This window comes from Tursiops truncatus, chromosome 7, assembly GCF_011762595.2.
Source record: "Tursiops truncatus isolate mTurTru1 chromosome 7, mTurTru1.mat.Y, whole genome shotgun sequence".
Taxonomy (NCBI): domain Eukaryota; kingdom Metazoa; phylum Chordata; class Mammalia; order Artiodactyla; family Delphinidae; genus Tursiops; species Tursiops truncatus.
The window spans coordinates 33849864-33876407 of NC_047040.1; the positions used below are offsets into that span (position 1 = coordinate 33849864).

General features: G+C 38.1%; 1 protein-coding gene across 2 annotated transcripts in view; it reads left to right on the forward strand.

Moving 5' to 3' along the window:
- C2CD6 (C2 calcium dependent domain containing 6) overlaps positions 1–26544 on the forward strand; it is a 142517-nt gene that overhangs the window by 24899 nt on the left and 91074 nt on the right. For both annotated transcript variants that reach the window (XM_073807394.1, XM_073807395.1), the window contains exons 3-5: positions 283–334; positions 1674–1819; positions 23310–23429. In XM_073807394.1, coding sequence (XP_073663495.1) covers positions 283–334; positions 1674–1819; positions 23310–23429 — 318 coding nt within the window. The remainder of the gene's footprint in view (positions 1–282; positions 335–1673; positions 1820–23309; positions 23430–26544) is intronic.

The window sequence follows — 26544 nt, forward strand, 5'->3', positions numbered from 1 at the left end:
ATAAAAGTGATTCAAAGAGTGATATTTGGATTGAAGTTAATAAATGAACCATTTTTTTCTTTGTATTCTTGTTTGTTTTAAGTTTACTTTGAACAAATCTTGCCTATTTTTCTGCTTTCTGGTGTTTTCTGTAACTAGATATTTCTAATAAGAAAAAATATTTCTAATGAGAAAAACTAACAAAGTGAAACTTTAAAAAAAATGTAGTTTGGTGAGAGTAAAATGGAAGAAAAGTTAACTTTTAAAACTTAATTTGCTGTGTTTTTATTTTGATTGTTATAGGTTGGCTGCCTAGCCATTCATGTAAAGAAGTGCAAACATTTTACGCCTAAGAGTATCCTTTCTTTTGATTTAAGAACCATACTGTGATCATATATCACTGTTTCTGTTATATATTGCTGGCTTACAAAACACTCTAAGACTCAGTGGCTTAAAACATTAACCATTTTATTACCAATCACTGTCTGTACATTCACTAGGTGGTTCTTCTGCTTCACATTATCCCAGCTGGGGCTGCAGTTCAAAAGGGCTGGGATACCTAAAACGGCTCATTTACATGTCTGGTGCCTTTAGTGAGAATGCCTGAAAGACTGGACTTAGCTGAGATGCTGAAAGGGTTAGACCTTTCTTTCCATGTAGTCCTAGGGTCTTGTCTTTCATCATTAAACATTTTTTCTGCATTAATTTTGATTTAAAAGTATTACATTAAAATATTGATTACTGAAGTTTTTGGTGTCCACTTAAATTTTGTACTCTGGGTAGTGCCACCCTATCCTAGTCTCAGCCCTGGTCACGTCAGTTGCATGTTAAAGTAGTCACAGGACCAGGCCAGATTAAAGAGCAGAGGAAAATAAACTCCACTTTTTGATGTGGAGAGTGACAAAAGATTTTTAGCTATCTGTAATCCACCTCGATCATCATGTAAGTTAAAGAAAATATACGTATCTTCTTGGATGATAATACTAATTTATTTCTAATTAATAACTTTGCTTGTCAAACACTGTTTAAAGGGTTTATTTTTCTCGGTGCCTTTAAATAGCTGAATGCTTATTATTAGATCTGTCATGGCATAAAGCCAGTCTCATTATGAAGACTTGATGTTTCTTTTGTAAATAAAGTGAACTATTGAAGAGAATTCTAAATAGAGAGAGTTTCGAAGATAATTAAATCATAAAACAAATTCCTTTTAATTCATGGAGTGCTATGAAAGATAAAAATACAGACCAATATAGTATAAGTGAAGTATATAGTGAAGTGGATTGCAAAGTAGAATGCTGCTTTAAATTTTGTTGTCCTAAAATTAAGAATAAATTACTCTGAAGTGACATATTTTTTGAAGTTTTAAATTTCTGTGTAATTACGCTTAGGAAAAAATTTTCAAGTATGTATTGGAAATGTTTAGTCACCTTAAAAATAATATATAGGAAAATTTGCAAAAGAATTATAATGGAAATGTGAGGATAAAAATATGAGAAGTAATCTAAGGAAGAATCAACGTTCTTTTTGTACTTATATTGTACCTACCACTGATGGGCAAAAATACTATTTTAAAAGACTTTCCTTATTGTTTAATATGCTCTATAATTTCTTTCTTTCTTTATTTGATTGATTAATTTTACAATGTGTTACTGTTCAATTACAACAAAATTTGCTTCCTAAATATGTATTTTCAGTCAGTTTACAACATTACAGTAATTTGTTCATTCGCATCTCTATTAACAACGTGGTGAAATGTACAAAAAAGTATAGCTTGCTACCCCCAAACAATGAAGAGGACACTGTAATTACATTTGATGAAGTGAAATATTTTTCTGTACAGGTAATGTTAAATTTCTCTTCTAAATAAAAGAATGCATTTTTATAGTTTCAAACATTCTACACTAACAGTGTCTTTTTTTTTCCAGGGGACAGGAAAGAAACAAAAGCAATGTTCTTTTATTTGATACTTTACAGTATTTTATTTCTGTATTATAGGCTATATTGATGTTTTTAGAGTTTACTGTAGAATACATAATCATGGTGTTCTTCTCTGAGATATTGCTGTCGGTGATTCTGAGTGTTTATCACACATGGATGCATTTTTCTCTGTCTTAGTCTTCCCCTCCCATTTGCCCTCTTACACCTGCCTTAGTCAGCGTGGGCTACTATAACAAATTACCATAGACTGGGTGGCCTAAACAACAAACCTTTATTTCTCACCTTTCTGGAAGGTGAGAAGTTCCTTATAAGGACAGTAATCAGATTCATTAGGGCTCCATTCTCATGACCTAGTGACCTCCCAAACACACCACCTACAAATACCATCACATTGGAGATTTAGACTTCAACATACGAATTTTGAGGGGACACAAACGTTCAGTGCATAGCACACCCTTTTTTTCATCTCCTCCTTTCCCTCTCTCCTTTCTTCTTATATAGACTCTCTAATTACTTTCGCATGGATTAGCTTATTTAGTCTTTATAACCCTTCTATATATATATATATACTCTTATTATCATCTTTATTTTGCAGATGAGGAAACAGATACTGTAAGGTTTAAAGAACTTTCTTAAGGTCATAGAACTAGTAATTGGTGGAGCTGAGAATGCAGTCAGTCTGGCTTCAAACTGGCTTCATTAAACCACCTCTCACACCAGAGCTTGCTATGCTGAGTTTGCTTCTGTTTACAGTTAAGCTTCTTAGAATCTTAAATGTATCTCAGAGTTGTCTTTAAAATGAGTGACACTATTTCATTTAGCTGTAAGATTCCTTGATTTGTCCAGTTGTTTCCTGATAGTTTTATTACATTAGTTGAATTTTAGTGAAATCCTAAAACATTTCCTCTATACCATATATACGTATATATATATATTTTTTCAAACTTCATTTTGCTTAACTGTTGAGTATTGAAGACAGTTCTTTAAACATAGTTTTTAAAAAAAGCATTGTTTTGCTAGAGGCAATCCATATTATTTCTTTTACTTTGCCAGTAATTTTCCTAGACTTCATTGCCAAGTTTTCAATAATTTTGTGGCTATATGTCCATTTAAGTAAAACTTGAAGTTAATACTGGAAAACAATATAAATTAATAGGGTGATTTTTAGCATAATCAAAATATTTTTCCTATATTTATTTTAATAGGCGCTATTAGTTTGAGTATAATAAGAGGAGAGTTTTAGTGGAACTCTAATGGAAAGTTTGGGAATGACCTAGTAATATTTACATAGAAAATTGTACAAGCAAACAAAGAAACATTAAAAAAGCAAGACACATATTAACTCCAGGGAAATTAAAAAATGATATAGGGCAAGAAATACGATCATTGTAAGTATATTATTAAACCCTGAAAAATAGTTACATATACATGATAATATAAACACTAAGTATTATTCTAACAAAAAAATGATATATAATATACTGGAGGACTGAGGGGAAAAGAAATGTGAAAATTGTGGGAGGAGGATGTTGAGAGTGAATATTTTTCTTCCACAATAAGCAGTCAGTAGATGATATATACATGACTTCAGTGTTCATAGTAGCATTATTTACAGTAGCCAAGATATGGAGGCAACCTAAATGTCCATCAACAGATGAATGGATAAAGAAGATATATATACATACATACGTATATGCATGTACATACACATGATGGAATACTACTCAGCCATAAAAAAGAATGAAATTTTACCATTTGCAGCAACATGGATGGACTTGGAGGGCATTACGCTAAGTGAAATAAGTCAGGAAAGACAAATACTGTATGATGTCACTTATATGTGAGATCTAAAAAAATACAACAAACTAGTGAATATAACAAAAAAGAAGAAGACTCATAGATACAGAGGACCAACTAGTGGTTACCAGTGGGGAGAGGGAAGGGGGAGGGGCAAAATAGGGATGGGGAATTAAGAGGTACAAAGTATTAGGTATAAAACAAGCTACAGGGCCTCCCTGGTGGCGCAGTGGTTGAGAGTCTGCCTGCCGATGCAGGGGACACGGGTTCGTGCCCCGGTCCGGGAAGATCCCACATGCCGCGGAGCGGCTGGGCCCGTGAGCCATGGCCACTGAGCCTGCGCGTCCAGAGCCTGTGCTCCACAACGGGAGAGGCCACAACAGTGAGAGGCCCATGTACTGCAAAAAAAAAAAAAAGCTACAAGGATATATTGTACAACATGGGGAACATAGCAAATATTTTATAATAACTATAAATGGAGTATAACCTTTAAAAGCTGTGAATCACTATATTGTACACCTGTACTTTATATATTATGCATCAACTATACTTCAGTTAAAAAAATAGATAGTATCTAAAAACTAAAAAGAAAAAAAAAGTAATTAGTAACATGATTTTATGCCCCAAACCAGAGAGATCCCTTAAAAAGGTTGAAAGGTGGCTTCTGAAGAGAGAAAATTAGGTAGTGGGTTGGGTAGTGTACTAAATTATACCTGGGATCAAATGTATGGAAGTATGACTGAATGACGACATAGAGAGGGTAATGCCGTTGAAAGAAGAATTTATTATTTATATTTCCTGAGAAAAAGGGACACACCACACCACACCACCCCGGAAGTTTCAGGGTGGTCAGGAGGCAGAAGACGGAAGCAAGGGGAGAGCCCAAGCCAAAGCCTTTATTGGGGTTTCCTTGAGAAAGGTAATGCAGGGTGGAATTCAACAGTTTAGAATTGACTAGTCTGAATAATTCCAGCAGGCTTTGGGCTGTAGTATAGTCTCTAGTTGCCTGGTACCTGGCCCTGGGATGTTTTAGGGCAGGGGAAATATTGGTTCCATGTGAGAGATAAGGAGGTGGTTAGGGCTATAGACTTGAGATTGGTTAGTTAGCCTATGAAAGATGTGCTACTATCAAGCCAAGCCCTTTGCTATCTCTAGGATCTGGCTAGCCCGGGGAGGGAAATTCTCTCCCTGGCCAGCAAGCTTTTTAACATGTTGAAACATCCTAAAATATAGGGGAAAAAACGGTTAGTACAAGTGGGAGAAAAAACATTTCTTTGATTTAGCCATTGTAAAACTTTTTGACTTTTAAACTATGTACTACCTAACTAGGATAAAATAAAATTATACTGTATATACTCTAGGACTTTAATTTTCTAAAGCTTACAAAGTAGATCTAGGTTAAAAATAAAAACATACACACCAAAAAATAGAAAGGAATAGCAAATGGATTTAACCTAGTTTAATTGTTCTGGAAAGCTGTTGGGTAAGTGATGTTAAAACAGAACTCATACCAAAGAATGAATAGTAGAGGATTTCTGTTCTGGCCATGCTGGAGCAGCTGATATTAGATTTATTCTTCTCTTCTAAACAACCCTAAAACTAGTAAAATATTTTTTGGTATTTGACAATGGGAATTTGGAGGGCTGCAATCCTTAAGAGAAGGGAAGCACAAGAGGTGAGCTCCACGTTTACAATAGCTTTCTGTCTGGCAGCAAATCTGGCACAGAGAAGTGAAACCCAAGAAGAAAGTAACAGTCTTTCTGGGTGGAGGAAGCAGAGGCTGAGCAGAGGAAACAGATGAGTTTTGGGCTGCTAAGGTGGCTGGAATTTGTAAAGCAGGGTACTAGAGAGGAGGGAGAAGCAGATAAGGAGCACTAGAAATCTGTGTAGGTTTTCCACTCAGGTTCTTGGCTGGATCCTAAAGTGTGCACGTGCAAGGGGAGTTTGTAGGAGAAATTACAGAGAACAAGTGCTGGAGAGCTGAGAGCTGAATAGAGATTTCAGAAGTCACAAATTCAGAGTCATTGGAGTCTGATGCAGCTAAAGTGGAGAGAACTTGTTGAACATGCTCAGTATTCAGTTGAGATCCCAGAAAGGCCAGGTCTTAGGAATAGGATCATGTCCTAAGAGTAAGGGTTAAACCTACTAGGACTAAGGACAAAAAGTGAAACAGACCTATCCTCAAACTTTTTCATAGAATCAAGATGATCTTCCAGTAGTTGATTGCCTTCCAGAAAAGAACTCAGTAGTTCTTAGAGGAAGATATAAAAACCCAGAGTCTCGGGCTTCCCTGGTGGTGTAGTGGTTGAGAGTCTGCCTGCCAATATGAGGGACATGGGTTCGTGCCCTGGTCCGGGAGGATCCCACATGCTGCGGAGCGGCTGGGCCCGTGAGCCGTGGCTGCTGAGCCTGCGCATATGGAGCCTGTGCTCCACAACGGGAGAGGCCACAACAGTGAGAGGCCCGCGTACCAAAAAAACAAAAACAAAAAAACCCAGAGTCTCTATTACATATCCTTCACAATGCCCATCATATAATAAAAAATTGCTATTCATGGGGAAATAAAAACAGACAATAGGGGTAAACCCACAGGTGACCCAAATGTTTGAATCTGCAGACTGGAACGTTATAACTATCATAAATGTGTCAAAGTGGAAAAGGAGGACAAAATGGATGATCACAATGGGAATTTTGAAGAGAATGGAAACTAAAAAGAACCAAATGGAGATTCTAGATATGAAAAATATAATATTGACATGAAAAATTCATTTGAAATGTTTCAAAGCATTCTGAACAGAACAGAAGGATCTGTTAACTGAAAGACAAGTCAATAGAAATCATTCAAATTGGAGCTTAGAGAGAAAAAAGATTGAAAAATGGAAGAGACCAGTGGGCAATATCACTCAGTTTATAGATGTGTAATTACATTCCAGAAGGAAAGAAGAGGAAGTATTTAGAGTATTTAATATTTTAGAATTCTCTCTGGCATACATTTTCCAAAGTTGATGAAAGACATCAATCTATAGATTCAAGAAACTCAGTGAACCTCAAGCAAAATAAGTACAAAGATGATCACACCAAAATACATCATAGTCAAACTGCTAAAAATAAAAAATAATAAGAAAATCTTAAAGGTAGCCAGAGGGAAAAAACACATGACATTCAAGTAAACAACAGTAAGAATAACAGCATACTTCCCATCAGAAACAGTGGAGGTCAGGGACTACCCTGGTGATCCAGTGGTTAAGAATCTGCCTTCCAATGCAGGGGATGTGGGTTTGATCCCGGGTTGGGTGACTAAGATCCCACGTGCCATGGGGCAACTAAGTCTGTGTGCCACAACTACTGAGCCCATGTGCACTAGAGCCCATGTGCTGCAACAAAGAGCCCGTGTACCACAACAGAAGATCCCACATGCCGCAACAAAGATCCTGCATACCTCAACTAAGACCTGACACAGCCAAATCAATAAAATAAATAAATAAATAAAAATTTTAAAGAAGTGGAGGTCAGGTGTCAAGCGAATGCCTTCTTTCAAGTGGTAAAAATAAGGTCAACCTAGATTTCTAAATCCAATGAAAATATTCTCCTAAAAGACTGTGAAAGACAAAAGCTGAGGGTTTGTATCATTTTAATAAACATCAAAGGAACATTGATCCCAAATGGAAGTCCAGATTCACAGGAAGGAATGAAGAACACTGGTAATGGTAAATATATGGGTAAAAATAAAAGACTATTGAAAAGAAGAAAATAAATAAAAAGACTATTTTAGAAATGTTCTCCAGAAGACTAGACTGGTTTCTTTTTTTACATATATACATTTAAATTTTTTAAATTATATATTGGAGTATAGTTGATTAACAATGTTGTGTTAGTTTCAGATATACAGCAAAGTGATTCAGTTATACATATACATGTATCTATTTTTCAAATTCTTTTCCCGTTTAGGTTATTACAGAATATTTTAAAATTAATTAATTAATTTTTGGCTGTGTTGGGTCCTCGTTGCTGCACACAGGCTTTCTCTAGTTGCCGGCGAGTGGGGGCTACTCTTCATTGTGGTGCATGGGTTTCTTACTGTGGTGGCTTCTCTTGTTGTGGAGCGTAACCTCTAGGCACGTGGGCTTCAGTAGTTGTGGCATGCGGGCTCTGTAGTTATGGCTCACGGGCTCTAGAGCACAGGCTCAGTAGTTGTGGCACACAACCTTAGTGTCTCTGTGGGATCTCCCTGGATCAGGGAATGAACTTGTGTCCCCTACATTGGATTCTTAACCACTGCACCACCAGGGAGGTCCTTATTACAGAATATTGAGCAGCGTTCCCTGTGCTATACAGTAGGTCTTTGCTGGTTATCTATTTTTAAATATAGCAGTCTGTACATGTCAGTCCCAAACTCCCAGTCTATTCCCTCCCTCCACACCCTTCCCCGTTGGTAACCATAATTTTGTTCTCTAAGTCTCTGAGTCTGTTTCTGTTTTGTAAATAAGTTCATTTGTATATATATTTTTAGATTTCACATATAAGGGATATCATATGATATTTGTCTTTCTCACTTCATTTAGTATGATAATATCCAGGTCCATCCATGTTGCCACAAATGGCTTATTTCATTCTTTTTAATGGCTGAGTAATATTTCATCGTATATATGTACTACATCTTCTTTATCCATTCCTTCATCAATGGACATTTAGGTTGCTTCCATGTCTTGGCTATTGTAAACAGCGCTGCAGTGAACATTGGCATGCATGTGTCCTTTTGAATATTTGTTTTTCTCTGGATATATGCCCAGGAGTGGGACTGCTGGATCATATGGTAGCTCTATTTTTATTTTTTTAAGGAACCTCCATACTGTTCTCCATAATGGCTGTACCGATTTACATTCCCACCAACAGTGCAAGAGGGTTCCCTTTTCTCCACACCCTCTCCAGCATTTATTGTCTGTAGACTTTTTGATGACATTGTGACTTGTTTCAGGTGATACCTCATTGTAGTTTTGATTTGCATTTCTCTAATAATTAGTGATGTTGAGCATCTTTTCATGTGCTTCTTGGCCATCTGTTTGTCTTCTTTGGAGAAATGTCTGTTTAGGTCTTCTGCCCATTTTTTTGATTGGGTTGTTTCCTTTTTTGTTATTGAGCTGAATGAGCTGTTTGTAAATTTTGGAGATTGATCCCTTGTCAGTCTCATCGTTTGTAAATATTTTCTTCCATTCTGTGGATTGTCTTTTCATTTTGTTTATGGTTTCCTTTGATATGCAAAAGCTTCTGAGTTTAATTATATCCCATTTGTTTATTTTTGTTTTTATTTCCATTACTCTAAGAGACGGATTGAAAAAGATAATTGTTGTGATTTATGTCAAAGAGAGTTCTGCCTATTTTTTCCTCTAAGAGTTTTATAGGATCCAGTCTTACATTTAGGTCTTTAATTCATTTTGCATTTATTTTTGTTTATAGTGTTAGAGAATGTCCTAATTTCATTTTTTTACATGTAGCTGTCTAGTTTTCCCAGCACCATTTATTAAAGAGACTATCTTTTCTCCACTGTATAATCTTGCCTCCTTTGTCATAGATTAATTGAACATAGGTGCATGAGTTTATTTCTGGACTTTCTATCATGTTCCATTGATCTATATTTCTGTTTTTGTGCCAGTACTATACTGTTTTGATTACTGTAGCTTTGTAGTATAGTCTGAAGTCAGGGAGCCTGATTCCTTCAGCTCTGTTTTTCTTTCTCAAGATTGCTTTGGCTATTTGGGGTCTTTTGTGTCTCCATACAAATTTTGAGAATTTTTGCTGTAGTTCTGTGAAAAACACCTTTGGTAATTTGATAGGGATTGCATTGAATCTGTAGATTGCTTTGGGTAGTATAGTCATTTTCACAATATTCATTCTTCCAATCCAAGGGCATGGTATATCTTTCCATCTGTTTGTGTCATCTTCAGTTTCTTTCATCAGTGTCTTACAGTTTTCAGAGTACAGGTCTTTTGCCTCCTTAGGTAGGTTTATTTTATTCTTTTTGATGCAGTGGTAAATAGAATTGTTTCTTGAATTTCTCTTTCTTATCTTTCATTGTTAGTGTATAGAAATGTAACAGATTTCTGTGTATTAATTTTTTAACTTTACCAAATTCATTGATGAGCTCTAGTAGTTTTCTGGTAGCATCTTTAGGATTTTCTCTGTATAGTATCATGTCATCTGCAAACAGTGACAATTTTACTTCTTCTTTTCCAATTCAGATTCTTTAAATTTGTTTTTCTTTTCTGATTGCCATGGCTAGGACTTCCAAAAACTATGTTGAATAAAAGTGGTGAAAGTGGACATCCTGGTCTTGTTCCTGATCTTGGAGGAAATGCTTTCAGATTTAACCATTGAGTATGATGTTAGCTGTAGGTTTGTCATATATGGCCTTTATTATGCTGAGGTATGTTCCCGCTATGTCCACTTTCTGCAGTTTTTATCATAAATGTAAGACCAGATACTATAAAACTCCTAGAGGAAAACATAGGCAGGACACTCTTTGACATAAATTGCAGCAATATCTTTTTGGATCCATGTCCTAGAGTAATGGAAATAAAAACAAAAGTAAACAAATGGGACCTAATTAAACTTAAAACCTTTTGCACAGAAAAGGAAACTATAAACAAAACGAGAGTTTTTTTTAAATCACAGTTTCAATTTTAGTACTTGTGAGTGTGTCTGTTCATATTTTCTATTTCTTCCCGGTTCAGGCTTGGGAGACTGCACCTTTCTAAGAATTTGTCCATTTCTTCCAGGTTGTTCATTTTACTGGCATATAGTTACTTGTAGTAGTCTCTTAAGATCCTTTGTGTTTCTGTGGTGGCCACTGTAACTTCTTTTTCTAATTTTATTGATTTGAGCACTCCACCTTTTTTTCTTGAAGAGTGTGGGTAAAGGTTTATCAATTCTATCTTTTCAAAGAACCAGCTTTTAGTTTCATTGATCTTTTCTGTTGTTTTATTTGTCTCTATTTCATTTATTTCCTCTCTGATCTTTATGATTTCTTTCCTTCTGCTAACTTTGGGTTTTGTATGTTCTTCTTTCACTAGTTGCTTTAGGTGTAAGATTAGGTTTTTATTGGGGATTTTTCTTATTTCCTGAGGTAAGCTTGTATCACTATAAACTTCCCTCTTAGAACTGCTTTTGCTGTGTGCCATAGGTTTCGGATCATCGTGCTTTTGTTTTCACTTGTCTCTATTTTTTTAAATCTTTTTAAAAATAGATCTTTATTGGAGTATAATTGCTTCACAATACTTTGTTAGTTTCTGTTGTACACCAAAGTGAATCAGCCATATGCATACATATGTCCCCATATCCCTTCCCTCTTGAGCCTCCCTCCATCCTCCCTATCCCACCCCTCGAGGTCATCACAAAGCACCAAGCTGATCTCTCTGTGCTATGCTGCTGCTTCCCACTAGCTAACTATTTTACATTTGGTAGTGTATATATGTCGATGCTACTCTCACTTCACCCCAGATTCCCTCTCGCACCTGTGTCCTCAAGTCCATTCTCTATGTCTACATCTTTATTCCTGCGCTGCAACTAGGTTCATCAGTACCAATTTTTTTTTAGATTCCATATACATGTGTTAGCATATGGTATTTGTTTTTCTCTTTCTGACTTACTTCACTCTGTGTGCAGACTCTAGGTCCATCCACCTCACTACAAGTAACTCAATTTCATTTCTTTTTATGGCTGAGTAATATTCCATTGTATATATGTGCCACAACTTCTTTAACCGTTCATCTGTTGATGAACATTTAGGTTGCTTCTATGTCTTGGCTATTGTAAATAGAGCTGCAATGAACATTGTGGTACATGACTCTTTTTGAATTATGGTTTTCTCAGGGTATATGCCCAGTAGTGGGATTGCTGGGTCGTATGGTAGTTCTATTTTTAGATTTTTTAAGGAATCTCCATACTGTTTTCCATAGTGGTTGTATCAATTTACATTCCCACCAACAGTGCAGGAGAGTTCCCTTTGCACCACACCCTTTCCAGCATTTACTGTTTCTAGATTTTTTGATGATAGCCATTCTGACCGGTGTGAGGTGATACCTCATTGTAGTTTTGATTTGCATTTCTCTAATAATTAGTGACATTGAGCATCTTTTCATGTGCCTCTTGGCCATCTGTATGTCTTCCTTGGTGAAATGTCTGTTTAGGTCTTCTGCCCATTTTTTAACTGGATTTTTTTGTTTTTTTGATATTGAGCTCCATGAGCTGTTTGTATATTTTGGAGATTAATCCTTTTTCTGTTGTTCCATTTGCAAATATTTTCTCCCATTCTGAGGGTTGTTTTTGTCTTGTTTATGGTTTCCTTTGCTGTGCAAAAGCTTTTATGTTTAAGTCCCATTTGTTTATTTTTGTTTTTATTTTCGTTTCTCTAGGAGGTGGGTCAAAAAAGTTCTTGCTGTGGTTTATGTCAAAGAGTGTTTTACCTGTGTTTTCATCTAAGAGTTTTATAGTGTCTGGTCTTACATTTAGGTCTTTAATCCATTTGGAGTTTATGTTTGTGTATCGTGTTATGGAGTGTTCTAATTTCATTCTTTTACATGTAGCTGTCCAGTTTTTCATTTGTCGCTAGGTATTTTTAAATTTCTTCTTTGATTTCTTCAGTGATCCATTGGTTGTTTAGTGGCATATTGTTTAGCCTCCATCTGTTTATGTGTTTTACAGTTTTTTTCTTGTAGTTGATTTCTAACCTCATAGTGTTGTGGTCAGAAAAACTGCTTGATATGATTTCAGTTTTCTTAAATTTATTGAGGCTTGCTTTGTGGCCCAGTATGTGATCAGTCCTGGAGAATGTTCCATGTGCACTTGAGAAGATTGTGTATTCTGCTGCTTTTGGGTGGAATGCTCTATAAATATCAATTTATATCAAAATATCAAGTCCATCTGGTCTAATGTGTCTTTTAAGGCCTGTGTTTCCTTATTGATTTTCTGTCTGGATGATTTGTCCATTGATGGAGGTGGGGTGTTAAAGTCCCCCACTATGGGACTTCCCTGGTGGCGCAGTCATTAAGAATCTGCCTGCCAATGCAGGGGACATGGGTTCAAGCCCTGCTCTGGGAAGATCCCACATGCCGCAGAGCAGCTAAAGCCCATGCACCACGACTACTGAGCCTGCGTTCTGGAGCCCATGAGCCACAGCTACTGAGCCTGCATGCTGCAACTACTGAAGCCGCATGGCCTAGAGCTTGTGCTCTGCAACAAGAGAAGCCACTGCACTGAGTAGCCCACTCACCACAATGAACAGTAGCCCCCGCTCGCCACAACTAGAGAAAGCCTGCGCGCAGCAACAAAGACCCAACAGCCAAAAATAAAATATAAATAAATAAATTTATTTTAAAAAAGTCCCCCACTACTACTGTGTTGCTCTCAGTTTCTCCTTTTACGACTGTTAGTATTTGCCTTATATATTGAGGTGATCCTATGTTGGATGCATATGTATTTACAATTGTTGTATCTTCTTCTTGGATTGATCCTTTGACCGTTATGTAGTGTCCTTCACTTTCAGTCTGTGTGTGTCCCTGATCTGAAATGGGTCTCTTGTAGACAGCATATATACAGGTCTTGTTTTTGTATCCATTCAGCCAGTTTATATCTTTTGGTTGGAGCATTTAATATGTTTAAGGTAATTATTGATATGTATGTTTTTATTGCCATTTTGTTAATTGTTTTGGATTTGTTTTTGTAGGTCTTTTTTCTTCCCTTACTCTTTTGTTCTCTTCTCTTGTGATTTTATGACTAATTTTAGTGTTGTGCTTGGATTCCTTTCTCTATTTTGTGTGTGTATCTATTGTAGATTTTCGGTTTTGGGGTTGCCATGAAGATTTGGTATCTGTAACAGTCTGTATATAAACAAGATTGTTTTAAGTTGCTGGTCTTATAATGCATTTCCAATATCCTGCATTTGTGCTCTCTTCTCACAATCGCTGGTTTTGATATATTTGTGTGCAGATCATTTCCTACTTTTACTGTATGTTTGCCTTTACCGATAAGCTTTTCCATTCATAATTTACTTGTTCCTAGTTGTGGCCTTTTCTGTTCCATCTAGAGAAGTTCCATTAGCATTTGTTGCAAAGCTGGGCTGGTGGTGCTGAATTCTCTTAGCTTTGGCTTGTCTGTAAAGCTTCTGATTTCTACATTGAATCTGAATGAGAGCTTTGCTGGGTAGAGTATTCTTTGTTGTAGGTTCTTCCCTTTCATCACTTTAAATATATCGTGCCACTCCCTTCTAGCCTGAGAGTTTCTCCTGAGAAATCAGCTGATAACCTTATGGGAATTCCCTTGCATGTTACTTGTTGCTTTTCCTTTGTTGCTTTTAATTTTTTTTTTGTCTTTAATTTTTGTCAATTTATTCTTTGTGTCTCAGCGTGTTTCTCCTTGGGTTTATCCTACCTGGGACTCTGTGCTTCCTGGACATGGGTGACTGTTTCCTTTCCCATGTTAGGCAATTTCTTAGCTATTAGCTCTTCAAATATTTTCTCAGGTGGTTTCTCTCTGTCTTCTCCTTTTGGGACCTCTATAATGTGAATCTTGGTGCATTTAAAGTTGTCCCAGATCAAGATGGCAGTGTGGGAAGATGCGGAGTTCGCATCTCCCCACAACTAGGGCACCTGCAGGATGCTGTGGGGGACCTTGACACCCAAGGAGATGGGAGGAACCCCCAAGCGAACTGATAGGACATGGGGGGACTGAGGTGGGGGAAAAGTGGAAGTTGGACAGGACGGGCACCCCTGAGGGTGGCTGAGAGAGGGGAGGGGTTCCCACACAAGGAGGGACCCTTGGGGGCTTGGATCGGGGGGAGCACGCCCAGTGTATTCCCTGCCCAGTCTGCCAGAGAAATCTGCTCGGCTCTTTGGCTAGGTCCTATGCCCTCAGAGGCCCCCTCCAGGCCGTGTCGGTCCTGGAGGCATAGGAGGGAGGCTGGGGGAGAGCAGGAGAGGCAAGCAGGAGGGGTCTTCCAGGACCAGAGTAGCAGGAGAGGAGCAGAAGGCATTTGCCCTGCCCACTTCGGCCCAAGAAGCCTACTGGGCTCCCAGATGGGTTCCCCTGCCCTCTGAGACCAGAGGCAGGAGGCACGCCTGGGTCCCTTCTGTTCCTTTGAGCCTAAGCCCCATGCCCACACACCCAAGATCCTTTTCCAGCCCTGCAGGTCCTAAGCATAGGCCCCACCCATCACCCAAACCCCACCCCTGCTTAGGCCCCACCCTCCACAGCCAAAGCCTTTTCCAGCTTTTTTTTTTTTCTCCTCCTCTTTTTTACTATTGTGGTTCTGTTTTACCTTCTGGTTGTTGTTTCATCTATATTTTTATGTTTATATTCTTTCTAACATCTGTTAGTTATCTAGTCTAATTTTATTTTTTACTTTGTTATTGTTCTCCCCCTCCCCCCCCCCTTTTTTTTTTTGCTGCTCCGTGTGGCTTGCAAGATCTTGGTTCACAAGCTGGGGGTCAGGCCGAAGCTCCTGTAGTGGGAGCACCAAGTCCAAACCACTGGACTAACAGAGAACCTGAGACCCCAGGGACTATTCATCGGAGTGAGGTCTCCTGGAGGTCCTCATCTCAGAACCAAGGCCCAGGTCTACCCAACAGCCTACAAACTCCAGTGTTGGAAGCCTCAGGTCAAACAACCAGTAAGACAGGATCACAATCCCACTCAACAAAAAAGAAAAAAGGGGCTTCCCTGGTGGTGCAGTGGTTGGGAGTCCGCCTGCCAATGCAGGGGACGTGGGTTCAGGCCCTGGTTTGGGAAGATTCCACAAGCCACAGAGCAACTGAGCCTGTGTGCTACAACTACTGAGCCTGTGCTCTTGAGCCTGCGTGCCACAGCTGCTAAAGGCCGTGCGCCTAGAGCCCGTGCTCTGCAACAAGAGAAGCCACCGCAATGAGAAGCCTGCGCACCCTAACAAGGAGTAGCCCCCACTCGCTGCAACTAGAGAAGGCCCACACACAGCAATGAGGACCCAATGCAGCCAAAAATAAATTTTAAAAAAAAGGACAGCAAAATAATATGTCACAGATGAAAGAGCAAGGTAAAGACCTAGAAGACCAAATAAATGAAGAAGAAATAGTCACTCTACTTGAAAAAGAATTCAAAGTAATGATAGTAAAGATGATCCAGAATCTCAGAAATAGAATGGAGGCACAGATTGAGAAAATACAAGAAGTTTTTAACAAAGATCTAGAAGAAATAAAGAACAAACAAACAGAGATGAACAACACAATAACTGAAATGAAAAATACACTAGAAGGAATCAATAACAGAATAACTTAGGCAGAAGAACGAATAAGTGAGCTGGAAGACAGAATGGTGGAAATAACAGCCAAGAAGCAGAATACAGAGAAAAAAATGAAAAGAATTGAAGACAATCTCAGAGAGCTCTGGGACAACAGTAAATGCACCAACATTCGAATTATAGTGGTCACAGAAGAAGAGAAAAAGAAAGGGTTGAGAAATCATTTGAAGAGATTATAGTGGAAAACTTCCCTAACATGAGAAAGGAAATAGTCACCGAAGTCCAGGAAGCACAGAGAGTCCCATACAGGTTCAACCCCAGGAGAAACACACCAAGACACATATTAATCAAACTAACAAAAATTAAATTCAAAGAAAAAATATTAAAAGCAGCAAGGGGGGGACCTTCAAGATGGCAGAGGAGTAAGACATGGAGATCACCTTCCTCCCCACAAATACATCAAAAATGCATCTACATGTGGAACAACTCGTACAGAACACCTACTGAGTGCTGGCAGAAGACCTCCGACTTCCCCAAAGGCAAGAAACTCCCCACGTACCTGGGTAGGGCAAAAGAAAAAAGAAAAAAACAGATACAAAAGAATAGGGACGGGACCTGCACCTCTGGGAGGGAGCTGTGAAGGAAGAAAATCTTCCACACACTAGGAAGCCCCTTCACTGGTAGAGACGGGGGGTGGCGGCGGGAAAGTGTTGGAGCCACGGAGGAGAGCTCAGCAACAGGGATGCAGAGGGCAAAGTGGAGAGATTCCCGCACAGAGGATTGGTGCTGAGCAGCACTCACCAGACTGAGAGACTTGTCTGCTCACCTGCCTGGGTGGGACGGGTGGGGGCTGGGACCTGAGGCTCTGGCTTCTTTGGAGGTCAGATCCCAGGGAGAGGACTGGGGTTGGCTGCGTGAACACAGCCTGAAGGGGGCTAGTGCGCCACAGCTAGCAAGGAGGGAGTCCAGGAAAACGTCTGGAACTGCCTAAGAGGCAAGAGACCATTGTTTCAGGGTGTGCAAGGAGAGGGGATTCAGAGCACAGCCTAAATGAGCTCCAGAGACAGGCGTGAGCTGTGGCTCTCAGTACAGACACCAGAGACGGGCATGAAATGCTAAGGCTGCTGCTGCAGCCACCAAGAAACCTGTGTGCAAGCACAGGTCACTATCCACACCTCCCCTCCCAGGAGCCTGTGCAGCCTGCCACTGCCAGGGTCCTGTGATCCAGGGACAACTTCCCCAGGAGAACACACAGCGTGCCTCACGCTGTTGCAATGTCACACTGGCCTCTGCCGCTGCAGCCTCGTCCCGCATTCCGTACCTCTCCCTCCCCTGAGCCTGAGTGAACCAGTGCCCCCTAATCAGCTGCTACTTTAAGCCTGTCCCGTCTGGGCAGAGAACAGACTCCCTCAGGTGACCTACACACAGAGGTGGGGCAAAATCCAAAGCTGAACCCCAGGAGCTGTGCAAACAAAGAAGAGAAAGGGCAATTTCTCCCAGCAGCCTCAGGAGCAGCGGATTAAACCTCCACAATCAACTTGATGTACCCTGCATCTGTGGAATACCTGAATAGACAACGAATCATCCCAAATTGAGGAGGTGGACTTTGGGAGCATCTATAGACTCGGAGTTTGCTTTCTGCATCTAATTTGTTTCTGGTTTTATGTTTATCTTAGTTTAGTATTTAGAGCTTATTATAATTGGTAGATTTGTTTATTGATTTGGTTGCTCTCTTCCTTTTTATAAAATATAGATGTATATTTTTTCCTTTTTCTCTTTTTGTGAGTGTGTGAATACTTCTTTGTGTGATTTTGTCTGTATACCTTTGCTTTTACCATTTGTCCTAGGGTTCTGTCTTTCCTTTTGTTTTTTTTTTAGTATAGTTTTTAGCACTTGTTGTCATTGATGGATTTGTTTATTGGTTTGGTTGCTCTCTTTATTTCTTTCTATTTTTTATTACTTTTTAATTTTTTTACTTTTAATAACTTTTTGTTTATTTATTTTTCTTTTTTCTTTCTTTCTATTTTTTTCTCCCTTCTGAGCTGTGTGGCTGACAGGGTCTTGGTGCTCTGGCCAGGTGTCAGGCCTGAGCCTCTGAAGTGGGAGAGCTGAGTCCAGAACATTGGGCCACCAGAGACCTCCCGGCCCCACGTAATATCAAATGGCAAAAGCTCTGCCAGAGATCTCCATCTCAACACTAATACCCAGCTCCACTCAACAACCAGCAAGCTACAGTGCTGGACACCCCACACCAAACAACTAGCAAGACAAGAACACAACACCACCCATTGGCAGAGAGGCTGCCTAAAATCATAAGTTCACAGACACCCCAAAGCACACCACCAGACATGGTTCTGCCCACCAGAAAGACAAGATCCAGCCTTATCCACCAGAACACAGGCACTAGTCCCTTCTACCAGGAAGCCTACACAACCCACTGAACCAACCTTACCCACTGGGAGCAGACACCAAAAACAACAGGAACTACAAACCTGCAGCCTGTGAAAAGGAGATCCCAAATGCAGTAAGTTAAGCAAAATGAGAAGACAGAGAAATACACAACAGATGAAGGAGCAAGGTAAAAACCCACCAGACTAAATAAATGAAGAGGAAATAGGCAGTCTACCTGAAAAAGAATTCAGAGTATTGATAGTAAAGATGATCCAAAATCTTGGAAATAGAAAGGAGAAAATACAAGAAATGTTTAACAAGGACCTAGAAGAACTAAAGAGCAAACAAACATTGATGAATACAATAAATTAAAAATTCTCTAGAAGGAATCAATAGCAGAATAACTGAGGCAGAAGAACATATAAGTGACCTGGAAGATAAAATAGTGGAAATATATATAACTACCGCAGAGCAGAATAAAGAAAAAAGAATGAAAAGAATTGAGGACAGTCTCAGAGACTTCTGGGACAACATTAAACACACAAACATTCGAATTATAGGGTTCTCAGAAGAAGAGAAAAAGAAAGGGTCTGAGAAAATACTTGAAGAGATTATAGTTGAAAACTTCCATAATATGGGAAAGGAAATAGTCAATCAAGTCCAGGAAGCACAGAGAGTCCCATACAGGATAAATCCAAGGAGAAACATGCCAGGACACATATTAATCAAACTATCAAAAATTAAATACAAAGAAAAAATATTAAAAGCAGCAAGGAAAAAGCAACAAATAACATACAAGGGAATCCCCATAAGGTTAACAGCTGATTTCTCAGCAGAAACTCTGTAAGCCAGAAAGGTGTGGCAGGACATTTTTAAAGTGATGAAAGGGAAAAACCTACAACCAAGATTACTCTACCCAACAAGGACCTCCATCAGATTTGATGGAGAAATTAAAACCTTTACAGACAAGCAAAAGCTAAGAGAATTCAGCACCACGAAACCAGCTTTACAACAAATGCTAAAGGAACTGCTCTAGGCAGGAAACACAGGAGAAGGAAATGACCTACAATAACAAACCCAAAACAATTAAGAACATGGTAATAGGAGCATACATATCGATAATTACCTTAAGTGTAAACGGATTAAAAGCTCCCACCAAAAGACCAAAAGACTGGCTGAATGGATACAAAAACATGACCCATATATATGCTGCCTACAAGAGACCCACTTCAGACCTAGCGACACTTACAGACTGAAAGTGAGGGGATGGAAAAAGATATTCCATGCAAATGGAAATCAAAAGAAAGCTGGAGTAGCAATTCTCATATCAGACAAAATAGACTTTAAAGACTATTACAAGAGACAAGGACTCTACGTAATGATCAAGGGATCAATCCAAGAAGAAGATATAACCATTGTAAATATTTATGCACCCAACATAAGAGTACCTCAATACATAAGGCAAGTGCTAACAGCCATAAAAGGGGAAATCAACAGTAACACAATAATAGTAGGGGACTTTAACACCCCACTTTCACCAATGGACAGATCATTGGTGAAAGTGATCAATGAAGGAAACATTGGTATGCTCATCAATGAAGGAAACATTGGTATGCATTTGGTATGCTCGTTTTCCTTGGAAAGTTATTTGTGGACCTTTTTTGAGGTCTAGGGTGAAAGTAGCACTTCTAAGGAATACTCGTGTTTGCTTCTAAGGCATACCAAATATTTAAAGAAGAATTAATAGCAGTCTTTCTCAAACTCTTCCAAAAAATAAAAGAGAAGGGAGCACATCCAAACTCATGTTACAAGGCCAGCATCACTGTGATACCAAAACCAGACAAGGACACTACAAGAAAATTCCAGGCTAATATCCCTGATGAACATGGATGCAAAAATCCTCAACAAAGGATTCGCAGACCAAATTCAGCAATACATTAAAAGAATCATACATGTTACATTAATATGATTAAGTAGGATTTTCTCCAGGGATGCAGGGGTAGTGCAACATCTGCAAATCAGTCTATATTATACACCACATTAATAAAAAGGATAAAAATTACATGATCATCTCAATAGATGCAGTCAAAATTCAACATCCATTCATGACAAAGCTCTCAAAAAAGTGGGTAAAAAGGGAATGTACCTCAACATAATGAAGGCCATATATGAAAAACCCACAGCTAATATTATACTCAGTGGTGAAAAACTGAAAGCTTTTCCTCTAAGATTAGGAACAAAACAAGGCTGCCCACTCTTGCCACTTTATTCAACATGATAATGGAAGTCTTAGCTGGAGCAGTTAGGAAGGAAAAATGAAAGGCATCCAGATTAGAAAGGAAGAAGAAAAACTGTCTCTATTTGCAGATGACATCTTATATATAGAAAAATCTAGACTCCACACACACAAAAAAACCTGTTAGAACTAATAAATTCAGTAAAATTGCAGGATACAAAATCAATGTACAAAACCAGTTGCATTTCTATACACTAATAACAAACTGTCAGAAAAATTAAGTCTCATTTACAATTGCATCAAAAAGAATAAAATACCTAGGGATAAATTTAATCAAGGGGGTGAAAGGCCTGTACACTGAAAACTATAAGACTTTGATAAAAGAATTTGAAGAAGACACAAATGGCTAGGTATTCCATGCTTATGGATTGGAAGAATTAATGCTGTTAAAATGTTCATACTACCTAAAGCAATGCAATCTCTATCAAAATTCCAATGGCACTTTTTACAGAGATAGGAAAACAATCCTAAGTTTTGTTGTAACCACAGAAGACCCCAAATAACCAAAGCAATCTCGAGAAAGATTAAAGCTAGAGGCATCACACTTCTGATTTCAAACTATATTACAAAACTATAGTAATCAATATGCTATTGGCATAAAAAGAGACACGTAGCTCAAAGGAACAGAATAGAGAGCCCCAAAATAAACCCACATATATATGGTCAATTAATTTATGATAAAGGAGCCAAGAATATACAATGGGGAAAGGGCAGTTTCTTCAGTAAATGGTGTTGGGGAAACTGGACCACTATCTTATACCATATATAAAAAGAAACAAAATAGATTAAAAAGTTGAACATAAGACCTGAAACCATAAAATTTCTTGAAGAAAACATAGGCGGTAATTCCTTGACATTGGTCTTAGCAATGATTTTTCTTGGATTTGACCCCAAAAGCAAAAAATAAACAAGTGGGACTACATTAAACGAAAAAGCTTTTGTACGGCTGAGGAAGCGATCAACAAAATGAAAATGTAACCTACAGAATGCAGTAAAATATTTGCAAATCATATATCTGATAAGAGGTTAATGTCCAAAATATATAAAGTACTACAACTCAGTAGAAAAAAAACCCCAAACAATCCAATTAAAAAATGGGTAGAGGATCTGAATAGACATTCTTCCAAAGAAAACATACAAATGGCTAACAGGTCCATGAAAAGGTACTCAACATCAGTAATCATCAGAGAAATGCAAATCAAAACCACAGTGAGATATCACCCCACACCTGGTAAAATGTTGGTGAGGATGTGGAGAAGAGGGAACACTTGTGCACTGTTGGTAGGAATGTAAATTGTTGCAGCCACTGTGGAAAAAAATATGGAGTTTCCTCAAAAAATTAAAACTAGAACTACCAGATGATCTAGCAATTCCTCCTCTGGGTATTTATCCAAAGAAAATGAAACCATGGTCTCAAAAAGGTATCTGCACCCTCATGTTCATCGCAGCATTTACAATAGCCAAGACGTGGAAACAACCTAAGTGTCCATCCACAGTGAATGGATTAGAAAAATGTGGTATATATACATAATGAAATCTTACTCAGCCATAAAAAAGAAAAAACCCTGCCATTTGCAACAATGTGGTTGGATTTGGGCATTATGCTAAGTGAAATAAGTCAGACAGAGAAAGAAAAATATGGTATGATCATTTATATGGACAATCTAAAAAAATAAAATGAGGAAATTCCCTGGCAGTCCAGGGGTTAGGACTCCGTGCTTTCACTGCTGAGGACACGGGTTCAATCCCTGGTCAGGGAACTAAGATCCTGCAAGCCGTGTGGTGCAGCCAAAAAAAAAAAGAAGAAGGAAAAAAAATGAACTCATAGTTAAAGAGAACAAATAGATTGGTGGTTGCCAGAGGTGGGGTTTGGGAGTGGGTGAAATGGATGAAGGTGGTCAAAATGTGCAAACTTCCAGTTATAAGATAAATAGATAAATAAGTCCTTGAGATCTAATGTACAGCAAGGTGACTGTAGTTAACAATAATGTATTATATATTTGAAAGTTGCTAAGAGAGTAGATCTTAAAAGTTCTCATCACAAGAAAATAATTGTAACTGTGTGATGATGGATATTACCTAAACTTACAGTGATAATCATTTTATAATTTATACAAATATCAAATCATTATGTTGTACAGCTAAAAGTAATACAATGTGATATGTCAATAATATCTCAATTAAAAAATGTTTTTAAGGGCACCTAGAATATTAGGGTGGGGAGGCATGAGATTTATTTCAAATTAGCAAAAGAGTATATGAACTTTAAAGGTCTTGTAATAGTGGTATTGTGTTACAAAGCTCAAGGTTGGAAGAGAGTTTCAAGCTGAGACAATGATATACACTTTATCAAAAAGTAAAAGAAAAAAGAAAAGGATGTTGGATGTCTTTTGGTATTAAATGTTTGGATTACCTAGATTATTTGGGTTGGATATTGGTTACTGGACTACCTTTGATAATGTAGTTTCAGTAGAGTATTTAGGCTAAACTTTTGAATAGAGTTAAGAAGAGAGTGTATAGGCAATGGGTGTTTCCAAAAAATGGGTGTTTCAAAAAGTGTATTTTATGGATGTATTTGTTCAGAAATTATGTCTGAAATTCAGACTGAAAATTTAATGCTGCTTTTCATATGTATTTTGTATCAAGGTTCCTCGACGTCAAGATGATGAGAAGAATAATATTTACTTAGAACTAATGCAACATGACAGTAGAAAATATCTTCTCTTATTAGGGGGTGTTCAGGTACATCTTTATGAAGTAATTCAGGTACGTATCAAAATTTTTTTCACCTTGGTATCACATTGTCCAGTTGGTGTTTGTTGTTAAGATTTATCTGTACCTGATGGACTCCTTTTGCTTATTATCTGTGTTATGTGCTTAGTAAACTCATGTGCTTAGTAAACAATATCTTCCTCTGGCTCAAAAAAAAAGTTAGTTTGTAACAGCATAATGTTTTTTTTAAATTTTTATTGCAGTATAATTGCCTTACAATATTGTGTTAGTTTCTACCGTACAGCAAAGTGAATCAGCAATACGTATACATAGATCCATTCTTTTTTGTACTTCCCTTCCATTTAGGTCACCACAGAGCACTGAGTAGAGTTCCCTGTGCTATACAGTAGGCTCTCACCAGTTATCTATTTTATACATAGTATCAATAGTGTATGTATGTCAGTCCCAATCTCCCAACTCATCCCATCCCCTACCCATTTTCCCCTTGGTATCCATACGTTTGTTCTCTGTGTTTTTAAAAATTTATTTTCTGGAAGGGCAATTATACAACCTAACAACCTAAAAGACTAAGCATGCTTATTTGTTTGTTTCATTTTGTTTTCTGAGATGTTTCTAAACGAGACACAAACCACAAACTCTCTTAATTGTGAGTGCCAGTTTCACTTCAGTTCTTTTATCTTTAGCTGGGCTGCTTGCAGTCTGCCCTGTGCATGTGTCATTTAGGAGTCAGCCAAAGTTTTAGGCAGAGTTTATACACAGATTCTGTGGTTCCTTCTCTCTCGCTGTCTACTGCCGCCTGCCCTTTCCTCCAAGAAAAGATAATGATTCTTCTGAACTTTGTATTTAATATTTTCTTGCTCTTTTCATAGTTTTACTAAATATAAGTTACAAAAAGTTGTATCTTTTGTGTTTCTAAACATATTATGTTTCTAAGATTAATACACTTAATTTCATTAGCTAGTATTCATTTTTTCACTGCTGTATACGTTCCATGTGAGAGTATTCCCCAGTTTATTTATCTATAATTTTTTTTTTTTTTTTTTTTTTTTTTGCTGTACACGGGCTTCTCACTGTTGTGGCCTCTCCCGTTGCGGAGCACAGGCTCCGGACACGCAGGCTCAGCGGCCATGGCTCACGGGCCCAGCCGCTCCGCGGCATGTGGGATCTTCCAGGACCGGGGCACGAACCTGCGTCCCCTGCATCGGCAGGCGGACTCTCAACCACTGCACCACCAGGGAAGCCCTATCTATAACTTTTTAATGGATATTTTGATTGTTTTCAGTTTTTTACTATTGTGCACATTGCTGCAGTGAATTTTTTTGAACATATCTTCCAGTGCGTATCTGCAGAAAGTCTCTACATTATGATGAATTGCCCTCTATGAGTCTCTATGAAGAATTGCTACATCGTAGGTAAAGAGACCATGTTATTTATTGATCAGAGTTATCAGAGAAAGAAATTTTGGTTGTTTATGGATTTCCCCCCAAAGCCTTATGATTTTAGCTGTGGTATGCTGCCTCTGTGGATTATCTGTCAGAATTCTTCTACAGGCACTTCTACCTTAATTAAATATCACATCATTTTCCTTATTAGAATTTCTCAGTTACCCCCTTTGGTCAAAACGCAGATCCCAGAAGTGCAAAGTTTACCATGAGGACTTTGGTCTTTTTTTTTTTTTATGCACTTTTATTGGCTTGATGTTGGCTTGGGCTGATAGTTCTATAATAATATTTAAGCATCTGGACATCAGACAATAGAGGAAGATAAGAACTATGAGACAAATGTTTTGCATTTAGTTTGTATCCAGCCCTATTCAAACTAGGCCTAATGGGAGAATAAGTCCCATGGATGAGTTTGGCCCACCTTAAATAGCCAAGTGACCTTTTTTTAAACTTTTATTTTGAGATAATTATAGATTCACATGCAGCTGAAAGAAATAACACAGCATGATCCTATGTACTCATTTTCCCCCTGCTGGTAACATCTTTCAAAACTATGGTAAGTATCACAACCAAACTACAGAACGTTTCCATCTGTGCAAGGATCCCTGATGTTGCCCTTTTATAGCTACACCCACTTCCTTCCTGCCCTTACCCTTCCTTAACAATTGGTTACCACCAGTCTGTTCTTCATTTCTGTAATTTTCTCAATGTAACCTTTTAGGATTGGCATGTTTTCAGTTAGCATGATTCTCTGGAGAATCATACAGGTTACTGCATGTATCCATAGTTCATTCCTTTCTGTTGTTGAGTAGTACTTCATGGTGTGAATGTACCACAATTTGTTTAAATATTCGCCCATTGGAGGACATCTGGGCTGTTTGCAGTTTTTTGGTGGTTATGAATAAGTTACTATATTCACAGGTTTTTGCGTGAATATAGTGTTCGCTTCTCAGATAAATTTCTGGGTTATAAGGTAGTTTGTGTGTACTGTTTTTAAAGAAGCTGCCAAACTGGTTTCCATCGTGGCTGTGCCATTGTACATTCCCACCAGAAATGTATGAATGATCCAGTTTCTCAGCATCCTCATCAGCATTTGGTAGTGTCACTATTCTTTATTTTAGCCATTCTGATGGCTGTGTAGTGTTACTGTGGTATTAATTTGCAGTTCCCTAACAGCTAGTAATGTTGAACATCTTTTTAGGAGGGCCTTTTTTTTCTCCTGGTTTTATTGAGATGTGATTTACATGCAGCACTGTACAAGTTTAAGGTGTTCAGCATAATGATTTGGCTTACATACCTGATGAAATGATTACCACAATAAGTTTAATGAATATCCATCATCTCCGATAGACAAAACACTAAAGAAATAGAGAAAAAAATTTTTTATGATGAGCAGAACTCTTAGGATTTACTCCCTTAATAACTTTCATGTATAACATGCCATGGTGTTTATTGTTTTTATCATGTTGTACACTACATCTCTAGTACTTATTTATCTTGTAACTAGAAGTTTGTACCCTTTGACTACCTTCATAAATTAAAAGGCCTTTTACAATTTATGATGCTAGTCAGCAAATTTATGCTTATCTCTTTGGTCTCTAAAGCTTGAGCTGTATCATTTGCTATTTGGGTCACATGCAGGGATAGATTATAGACCACTCGATTATAGAACTACTAGCCATGGTAGAAATCCTCATGCAGATTGG